General features: G+C 39.8%; 1 protein-coding gene across 1 annotated transcript; it reads right to left on the reverse strand.

Moving 5' to 3' along the window:
* Positions 1 to 1,984: 1,984 nt before the first annotated feature.
* Positions 1,985 to 6,919, reverse strand: npy7r (neuropeptide Y receptor Y7). Its single transcript, XM_042493654.1, has 2 exons — positions 6,889 to 6,919; positions 1,985 to 3,137 (listed from the first exon to the last, which is right to left on the reverse strand). The coding sequence occupies exon 2, from the start codon at positions 3,098 to 3,100 to the stop codon at positions 1,985 to 1,987; it is 1,116 nt and encodes a 371-aa protein (XP_042349588.1). The 5' UTR covers positions 3,101 to 3,137; positions 6,889 to 6,919.
* Positions 6,920 to 10,544: the final 3,625 nt, after the last annotated feature.

Genomic DNA, 10,544 nt, shown 5'->3' on the forward strand with positions numbered 1-10,544 from the left:
AATTCCATGGATCTAAAATCATTGTTTGTCATTTTGTAGTCCCAATCCAGGTTAAGAGCTTCTATAATAATCTGCAGTAGAGTACATATAGGGAATAGCCTATAGGCTAAGGCAGAAAATCAGTGTGGGTGTCAAGAAGCAGCAATACAAAACCTATAAATTCATCTTTGCTGCGAAATGAATCACACCGCGTAGGCCACGTTTGTCTGGTTGTTCATTAAAAGCTTTATTGGATGTCATTGACCCACTGGTTCTCTGTTGTTGTTGTTGTTAAAAATCAAATCTGAATGTTTATGTGTAGGACTTTGATTCAGATCAGTCTATAAGTGCATTGCCTCTGTTTTACGTCTGTGTAGACTTTCTCCCCATCTATATATAGATTTTCCAGCTTTCAGGTTCAAGGAGTTCAAGTTTATCTTTCCTGTTTTACCTCAAGTACAGAGAAAACATATACTGCAATGCAGATTACTATCCCCAAAGGTTTTGAGTAATATAAATATGGTGACAGCCTTCAATATGTTCTGTAATATGCCACTATTTTCAGTTCTGCACCCAGACAAGATCTGACAGACCTTCCTCCTTCCTTGCTTCAAGCCAAGGTCTGTTTATTTCTAACACAAAACATAATTTCTCCTGGTGGTCAAATGAACTGCGGGAGTTATGTGTGCAGTGGGGGCTCAGTATGTGCGCCCAGAGGCTGTGTGGTTGATTAATATACCCATGTTCATTATTTAAAGACCACCAACAAAGGACACTTTAGCAGCTGAACGCTGAACTACATGTTTTGTCATCTTCTGAATCCCCTTTTTTTAACCCTTTTAAACCTAAGCAAATTGGCTTAATTTCTTTTAAAAACATGTAAATAAGGCAATGAGCAACTTAAAAAAACTACCCAAAAATTAATAAAAAAGACAGACATTTAAAAAAGTAAAAAAAATTACCATAATCTACTGGAAAAAAGGAAAAACAAGGTATTAACTGGAAGAAAGTGCTTATTAATAATAATAAAAAATAATAATTCTGTAATATAATTTTTTATGTGTAGGTATGATATTTATAAATGACATAAATGGACATTTTCCCCCAGCTTTAAAAATGCGTGTGATTCTTGCCAACGTACTTTTGCCTTTTTTTTTTTCAAAAGAAATCAAACCACTTTTGTTTGGGTTAAAAGGTTGAAGTACTTGTGAAAGGCATCTGAACGCAGCACAAAAAAATTTATGTCCATCCAGGTTTCAGATTAACACACTCTCAAAGAAGCAACCCCACATCATATGATGAGCATTTCAAGAAGTCTTGTGCACAGTTCAGTGGTTTTCCAATCCTATTCAATTGGATACAGAGTCCTGCTGGCCCATCTAATCGGGAACAGCTGGTTGCCAGGTGAACACAATTAACTTCTTGGTTGGACAGAAAATAGACTCCTCTGGATTCCTTGGACGATGATTGAATGCTACTCTGCAAGAAGACTGGAATTAATCCCAAACTCAGCATTTGGATTAATTAAGTGAAAGTCATCCAAAAATATTTTGAGCAGCCAACAAACAGAAAAATAAGTGTAAAAAGTTTGTTCAAACAGTCACAATAATCACCTTCCTCCCCTCAGTAAGTAAGAACACATTAATAGCCTTGGGCAATGTATGCAATGGAATGCATAATTAATTGGACATTACTTACGAACAAGAGGTCTGCATTTACAGGAGACACATTATACATTGTAACAAGTTAATTAACACCCTAGTAAACATCTTAAACACGTATTTGAATAGGTTCAACAATGTATTTTCACTAGGACCATTCACAAAGGAAAGAAAAGCCTTACATAAAGCAATTTGCATGCAAAGCTTCGAGCCTTCTCCAGTGACATAGATACTCAAGATCAGGCCATTCAAGTCAAAAGGCAACCACAAGCACCACAAACCGAATGTGCGTTCACCATTTTCAGTCACATCCTGCAGGCTTTATTTAAAATAATATGTTAATATTATACAGCGGTCGGAGGGTGTCCACCATTACGGCCATTCAGAGTCAGCCTTCTAATGGAGCGTGTCCTGAACGAGCCCTCGGGATGGAAAGAATCTGGCTTATCCTCGCATCGAAAGACCATGAGGAAGCCATTCCTGTAGTTTTTATTCATCCACCCATACAGGACTGGGTTGGTAAAAGTCGAACACATAGCTATGATATGGAACACTGTATATATTAGTTTGTACTCCTTAAACCTGAGCACCAGGTCCAGATCACTGGCCAGTTGAAACACATGAAACGGCAGCCAGCAGATAGCAAACACCACCACCACCAGCGCCAACATCTTGGTGGTCTTTTTGCGGCGGTTGATGCTGTCGTTGCGGCTTGACGGGCTGATGTGATTCTTGAGTTTGACCCAGATGCAGATGTAAGCATAGCTGATGATGGCTAAAGGAAGAATGTACTGTAGGAGCAGCATTGAGAGACTGTAGATGACTCCGTCCCTGCCAGTTCCGTGGGGCCACTTCTCAGAGCATACAGCGATACGCAGGTTAATGGATGGGATCTCCTCATGGCGGTACTCTCTGAAGATGGCGAGTGGTGCTGCCAGGACAGCAGACATAGTCCAGGTGAATGCCATGATGAGGAAGCTGAAGTGCCACGTGAGGCGCCGGCCAAGGTGGAAGACGATGCAGCGGTAGCGCTCCAGAGCGATGACAGTCAGGGTCAAGATGGATACATGCACGCTCAGGGCCTGGGCAAACGGCACCATGTGGCACAACACAGCCCCAAACTTCCACTCATCTAGCAGAGTGTAAACAAGAGTGAAGGGCAAGCAGAGGGTGTCCACCAGGAGGTCTGCCAGGGCCAGGTTTGCTATGAAGAAGTTGGTGACTGTTCGCATGTTTTTGTAGCGAGTAATCATGTATATGACAAGAGCGTTCCCCAGAAGCCCCAGCAGAATGATGAGGGAATAAGCTGTGATCAGGGTGATCTGGACTCCAAGGTGTTTAGTGATGTCAGTGTGGAAACCAGGTGGGTGTAAACCCAGGCTGTCATTAAATAGAAACCAGGGATCGGTTTCAGCAGCCTCCCCTTCGCTTGTGGTGTTGGATGTGTCTGGTGGACTCATTTTATCGGTAGATACCAGATTGAGGTTGTGCCGACACCTGAGGAGAGAAAACACATAAAAAGAAAACATCTTCTGACACAAGCCAGGCAGAATAGTATTCCCAACAAGCTATGAAAAGAAAATGACAAAGGTAGTAGCTGTGAAAAATACTTCAGCTTAAGGTGTTTAGTCATTTATTTCCCTCTTTTCTCTTCAATTTAGACTCCCCAGCATGAATGATCTGCATTTCTTGTCACTGCCAACGACACTATCGGATGCACATGTTGTCACCACGGACGTCATAGTGGTTGGAAATACGGGACTGATTACTCGGGTCCAAAATGGGGTGGGTGTGGGTGGAGGGACTATAAAAAGCATGCAATGAAAAGTTTGGTTGTTTTCAGTTCTTTATTTCTAAGTACTTTGTGCCATAACTACCAATTAAAATTGTCTGAATAAATTAGTTAGAAGACTGAACTTTGTGTAACAGAAATAGTGGAAGCTCTCTGAGCCCCCTCTCACCCTGTAAAGGTGCAAAATGCTTTAGTCTTCTTTTGAAATAGATTACCCCAGTAATGAGTCCTAAAGCATGGAAATGAATTTGGAACAGCACCTCCTGTTTCCTCACGTCAACATCAATAGGTTTTTTGAATGGTTTTTTTTCTCGTTATATGTCTGAAATAAGGTCTGTGGTCAACACAAGCGGAAGAGACTTTCACGTTTTGTTCTAAAAAAGACGGTTGCTAACATGTGGCAAAATGAGACTACAGAACGTCATCCCGCTGAACCACACTGGACATGGCTTTACTGCCTTATAGCAGGGGCGAGACGACCGTAGTGTAGTCTGCTTTAGCCTAGCGACAGCTTTTTACTTCTGCCAATTACATTTTGGCTTTAAAAATTCTGAAAGTTGCGTTAATTTGAGAAGATAATCTTGCTTAACAAAAAGTGTCAGTATCATAAACATTTGTTTATCACAGAGCTTATTTTCTGCAATGATCCAAAATCCAATGGAAAAATCCCATAGGCTTTTTGACAAACTTTTGGGTCGGCCTACAGAAAAAAATCATCCCTGGGCCGCTCTACAGGATTTGAGCACCATCGTACACGTCTTGTCCCAAGAATGGGACAATGGGATTCCAAAAAAGAAAAAGAAAAAACAAAGCGAAAGAAAGCAAGCTGACTTGTAAAAAAATAAATAAATAAAAAATTCAAACGGTGCATGAAAGAAACATCGATCAAGAGAGGAGGGGCGGGGAGCCCATAGAGACTGCTTATGTATAGGGTCCAGAAAATGGCGCTACTGGTCACCAGTCAGCTTCACCAGATGGGTGTACCACAAGCCTCTTTATGTATCCCCCCTATGTGCAGGTGTCTGAAACAAACAGTGTAGTTGTCTAAAGCAGTGAATGGATCCCTCTTTGGCTGTCCATCACTTCTTTTTGCTTTAATACATGACAAAGCCACCCCTGCTAAGAACTGAACCCTGGGTTTCTTTGGGGCTGGGCTAATATTTTGCCCTCCTGAATACCCCCTGGCACGCTCTCTCCCTCTCTTTGTGCTATTTCATACCCTCTGTCATTTAAACATCATGTAATTTATTTCCAAGGACTTATTTTGTCTCAGAATGAACCACAAGAGCCTTGACAAAATCCAGTCCTCTAATGAAATCTTAATAAACCAAACCGATACATAACTATTTCATTATTCTCTTAATATCACCTAGAAGGGGTAGTTTGCATTACAAAAGCTACACTGTTATTAAATCCATTTTGTATTTAACTTGAGAATAATGAAACAGTGCAATTTGGAAGATAAGAGTATTCTCTAATGCACACTGCCTAATTATTAGAACAATTTCCCAAGATTGCATTGAGGAAGTCGATGTTCTTAAAAGCTCAGGAAAAGAAATCCGCATCTCAGTAACAGATGATAATCAGCAGAAAATCATCTCTGTCTTTGTACACACTTGTTCCAAACCTTTCCCTAAAAAACAGACCATATTGCTACTTAGAGCTATTTATGTTGAAAATGTCTTTGCCGGTGGCCAGGGTAGTAGCCAAATAGCCTGTTTGTTTAGTTTTAGCTTTTCTCAGAGACACAAACACCTGTGCTATTATAAAGGCTAAAGGAAAATGAGGAAGGAAGAAATATGATCCAGAGGAGTCAGGCAGTTCAACGCTACATCATTAGAGCTGCCGACTGCTCTCATGCACAGTCTGCATCTCATAAAGGGAATATTGTGTGGTGTGTCTAATTTTATGACAGAAAGATCAGTGCTGGTCCATGTTACACAACTATATGTTGGTAAGAAAAATATTCCCTCTTTTCAGGACTTTTTGAAGTTCATTATCTTGTCATTTCTGTCAATTTACCTGAGAGAGGCTGAGAGCTGCCGCTGAATACAGGGAGGACATTTTGTCATGGCATGTATAAAAACTACTCTCAATGTCTGACTGTGAAATCTCGACATCCTTATTAGGCAGATGGATGATAATTACATTAAGTGACATTAGACTCAGACACAGGCTTTTAACAGATTCACAGTACTCATTTTAAGTATTCAAAACTGGAAAGTTTTGTTGAGTGTTTACAGGCCTAAATCAACAAATTTCTTTTAAAAACTTCTTTAAATTGAATTACTGAAACAAACAGGACACCATGTAGTAAGAGATAATTACTTTGGTGACAGACATTTGTTGGTTTTTCTGGGATCCTCTTGCCTATTTTTTTTTTTTTTTTTCGGAAGAATACCAGAAACACCATCTGACATCTTTGCTTTTTCATTACTTCGTTTACAATTAAATATTTGATTCAGGGAAAATGCTGAGTTTTTTTGTTGCTGCATTTCTGTGTTTTTCTATTCTCATATTTATCTACATGCTACATGAAACATATTGTCCTGCAACTGATTTCAAGCAGCAAAATGTCTAGACCACAAGTGTGCAGGCTATGTAGTATCTGTATGTGAAGCTGGTGTGCATGCTCCAGAAATTAAAACAGCGTCTGGGTTACTTAAAATTTAAATACTCATTACAAAATTTCAGGCCTTAAGCAGAGGATATAGAACCTACACACGCATACATTGTGAGCCATGAAATTACCTGCAGGGTAAACTCTGAATCTATAGGGATCAAATTGTGGTGATGAAAGCTACAGTGTTGCAGTGCCATTAAACCAAAAAGCATGCACAGCCTGCCTGTACCCTCTGTCACTAGAGCAGAAAGGCACACAGGAGCACGCAGAAGAGATTTATCAGGCACATTGCAGGCGACATGTGCACTTTACAAAGCATCAGTAATTTGTCAAAGCACCCTTTCTGATGAGTGATGGCAATACACGACTTGAGGCAAGCTCGTGCCATTTAATAACCTGTTACCACACACCTGCTGGAGCAAAAAAACGAAAAAGAAAAAAAATTCTGTTGAACTCTACCCACCACCATCAAATTATGAAGAGATGCCGTCGTGCGTAATTTGTCACCATTTGTTTAACTTACTGAATAGTGCGCATTCAGATATCTCCAAGTGAGCTCTCAAAGCTTATCCAACCGACAACACAGGTGCAAATTGCTTGCCTCCAACACAAATAGTCACCTGTTGTAGCTATGTAATCTGGACACTTGTTCCTTTTCAAATGCGTATCCAAATTACGCACATATAACAGTTTCAGCAACTACAGGTTACGTCGCACAAAACAACAGAAAATGTAACATCTCTTTCCAAAGAGATACATTTTTGTCACTAATGTAGCATCGCAACATTCATTTAGAGTCCAAATAAACGCTACCCACACATTAATACACTCACCTTTTTCCCTATATCTCCTTTTGCAAACCAGGCTGACTCGAGAGTGGCGTGAAACAGGGGGGAAAATCCCGAAGCTCCTCCCAAGCTGTAGCGCTCAGTGCGCATCTTGTGGCTCGACTGTGCGTTCCTGAGGCTGCAGGTCTACAGATTCCAACGTGAGCGTCCACATCTGGGACTGTCACTGGAGACTTGCTTTTCAGATAATATTTTAAAGTCGGGAGTCTGTTATTTCATTATCACTGCATTACACTGTGAAGAAATGTAATTAAATATCACAGAATGTCCTTTAAAGTGCCAACGCAGAGTTACGTCAATGAGTTTATTGCATTTGGCACTTTTATCTCCATGAATAGTCTGTACTTTATTTCCAGGGAGGCTTCACGCTCATTATTAGAAATCGTATTCTTGTGTACACGTTTGAATGAACTTTGGAGCAATTCAGGATCGTAAAGCAAATCCTCTTGTACTGTTTTATTTGAGGCTCCATCACTGTCACAACTGATCTAATTTCAGCAACCTCATCAGTAGCATTAAACCTTAACTGTTGTGCAACAAGCCAGTGTTGCTATAATTGCATAATATCACTGCTGGATTTAGCTAACACGTTCCCTGGGAAGACAATAGAAGCACAGATCTCCCAGCTAATCTGTGTGAGATACAATGGTGTCCTGGAACAGATGATTGAATTATAGTAAATGTGAATAAGGTTTGGTTGAGTTTAATAATCTGGGTGTGTCATTGAATAATTTCAATTACTGTGGGGGTTTGGATAAATGAGGTTTTATTGCAGTGTGCCTGGAGCCATTTTCCCTCATATACTGTTGCAAAGCTCTGAGAGGTTTGTGAAAAGACGTTTGTCAGGACATTTCTCAAGGCTGACTTTGCTGTTGTGCACAGTCCTTGAAATTTCCAGGGAAAGTGTGTACAGTAAAACTCCACTACTCAGCGGTTACGTTGAAATAAATGGGATTTGCAGTTTTTATGAAAAATAGCAACAACTAGAAATAAACAAGCACTTGTGCTCGCAGCTCACATGACTCTGTTTGAAATGAGTTCACCTTGGCTCAAGGAATGTAGGAATGTCGTCAGAATTTTAAGGACCTGAAAGATGCTGTCACTTTAAATTTAGAGCAAATGAGCTTCAGTCACATAAAAAAGCCATTGACGCCCACTTAGTGTATGTTTTGTGTTTTTGATAACAGAAAAGGATGTCTCCTTTGAGCCTCTCTGCATTTCCCTGGAGCTGCTAACAGTTGCCTTTCACCATCCCGGCTCCGATTTACAGTCATGGGAGCAACGTTTTATGGGATTATTGGATTCTTTTGGTGGGATTTTATTTAATGATGCAATAATTGGTGCACTGATTGACTCAGCAACAAAGATTACCCTTATTGATTGGGGCAGGCTGCCTCTCTGCCTCAATTTATTCTTTCAATTATGAGAGCTGTCCCCCCAGCCTCCATGTAGACTGGGTCGCGCTGTAGTCAAGGTTGACTTCCCTCAGCCTGACATGAATGTATTACTGATAAAGGATTTCTCTCCTTGCCACAAACTTTATTTCCAGTGGGTTCTGGAAAATGGTGAGAAGGTTTTACAGTGTGGCTGTACAGAAAATGACAATATAGTACTATGTCTGTTTAAATTAAAGCACTTGCTTTATCATAGGTCTTTGCAGATATGTTCACCTGTGCTCTTATAAATCTACATGTACCTAATTAGTCTGTTGGACTCCCTCCATATGGCCTGGGATTCTCTATTTATGGTCCACTGCTCTCCATCTGATCGCTGTCCCAGTCCAGGTCCTCTGAGAACACTGGTGCCACTGATCTGATGACATGATCAGAGACCGTGGCGTCCTCACGTCGCACAGGCACAAAACTTACGGTTCACACACTGCTAGGGTTGCTCATCCTGTCTCTATCCTTGTCTGTTTGTCTGTGTGATTTAAGGAATATAAATTTGGAGGACAGACAAACTGAGAAATCCCCAGAAACAGAAACTCTTACCCTCCTCCTTTTCCCTTTTGCTCTCATTGTGTCTCACATAGGTTAAACTTGACAGGTGGAGATTGCAGCCTAACGCAGATAACAGCCAGTTCTTCAGCAATTCAAGATATTGATTTTAAAGGAAGGACTGTCAGTGAAGTCTGCAAATTGGATTCCTGGGGTAAACATTTGTGTGGGATGCTCCACCTCATGGTGTACTTTTTTACAAAGCCAATATGTCAAGCAAAACACATCTGGGTCTGATCCTGCATCTCTGATAAAATTGCATGTTCATATATAAAACTGTTTCCCATTAAACACGTTCATTTTCACCATTCCAGTTTCTGGTAATTTTGAGGTTTTCACAATGTGAGAGGGAGTTTGAATTCCACATTTACTGCACACGCAAATGATAGATAATGGAGGTCAGGCAAAAGTTATTTTTTATCACAGATGTACTTCACTGATTTTGTACATATTCTCCAGCCTGCAAAGACAGTTGTATGATATATGCAATGGCTCTAGGGGGGCATTTTTTAAGTCTGAAAAATTCGCCCACACATCTTAAGCAAAAAGCCTGTTAGAAACTTGAGGGATGGCATTTGAAAGACTAGAGCATTTATAGGCAAGGAGGGTCACACGAAAAACACTCTTGGGTTGCATAACAGGAAATGCAGGTTCAGCTTTTGAGAATCAAAATCAGGATACATCTCAGCCTATGCTGGTTTGATTTTGTCAACTCTCTTTTAAAACCTATGTCTTGCAGTTAAGCTAACATTATGAAAGTGCAATACTAAAATGCTAAAGTGGTCCTTTAAGTCATACCAAAGTCTGATAAAGGGATTTATTATTTTTCCAACAGAATTATATTGTAAGGATACCCTTTTCCAGCCTTAACTTTGAAGGTTAATTTACCTAAGGGCTGTGGGTAATGAAAGCACAAGGACATCAACTCCTATCAACTGAACATATGTGAAGCATCTCTCCTATCACTCAGTCACTGACCACATTAAATAGATCCTTATTTTAACTTAGAGTAGGAGCAACTTAAAACAATATAATGTATGAATTAAGCATAAATGAAAATTTAAATTGACTTATTTGTAAATCAGAGAATAAAATAAGAAAATCTTCATAATAAAATAAAACTTCTCAAAAGAAATCTCATCTTACATTCTTCCCCTTCCTCAGATGAAACGTTCTCATTTCAAAATCTCATGAAAAATAAATCTCATTTTACAGTATCCCTAAGATATGTAATTGTGGAGCATTGCAGGTTTAAAACACAAAAACATGTAGAAAACAACATTGTGTAAAATTCACATTAAGTATTTGATTGGTTAAATTAAGATGATAATGAGACAGTAATTAAAAAATATCACGGACTTTCTGTGATGGCTAGTCCAAAACTTTTGGGAAGTTATTTAGCTATTTTTAAAAATCTTGACATCTGCCCTACTTGTGGCAAGATATGATAAAGGAAGTGGCTGTTTCTGCAAACTTGGGAGTGGTGCTTAGATGTGTTTTTTGTTCACAGGAGTTTGACAGTGCAAAGTGAAACAGAGGATGACTGAACTGGAGAAAAAGTAACTGAGCGCATGGTTAATTCACGTGCTACTGTTTGCTGTGAAGCAAATGGACCAATCACAGGGGCATTTTCACTCGCACATG

This window comes from Plectropomus leopardus, chromosome 9 (assembly GCF_008729295.1).
Source record: "Plectropomus leopardus isolate mb chromosome 9, YSFRI_Pleo_2.0, whole genome shotgun sequence".
Taxonomy (NCBI): domain Eukaryota; kingdom Metazoa; phylum Chordata; class Actinopteri; order Perciformes; family Serranidae; genus Plectropomus; species Plectropomus leopardus.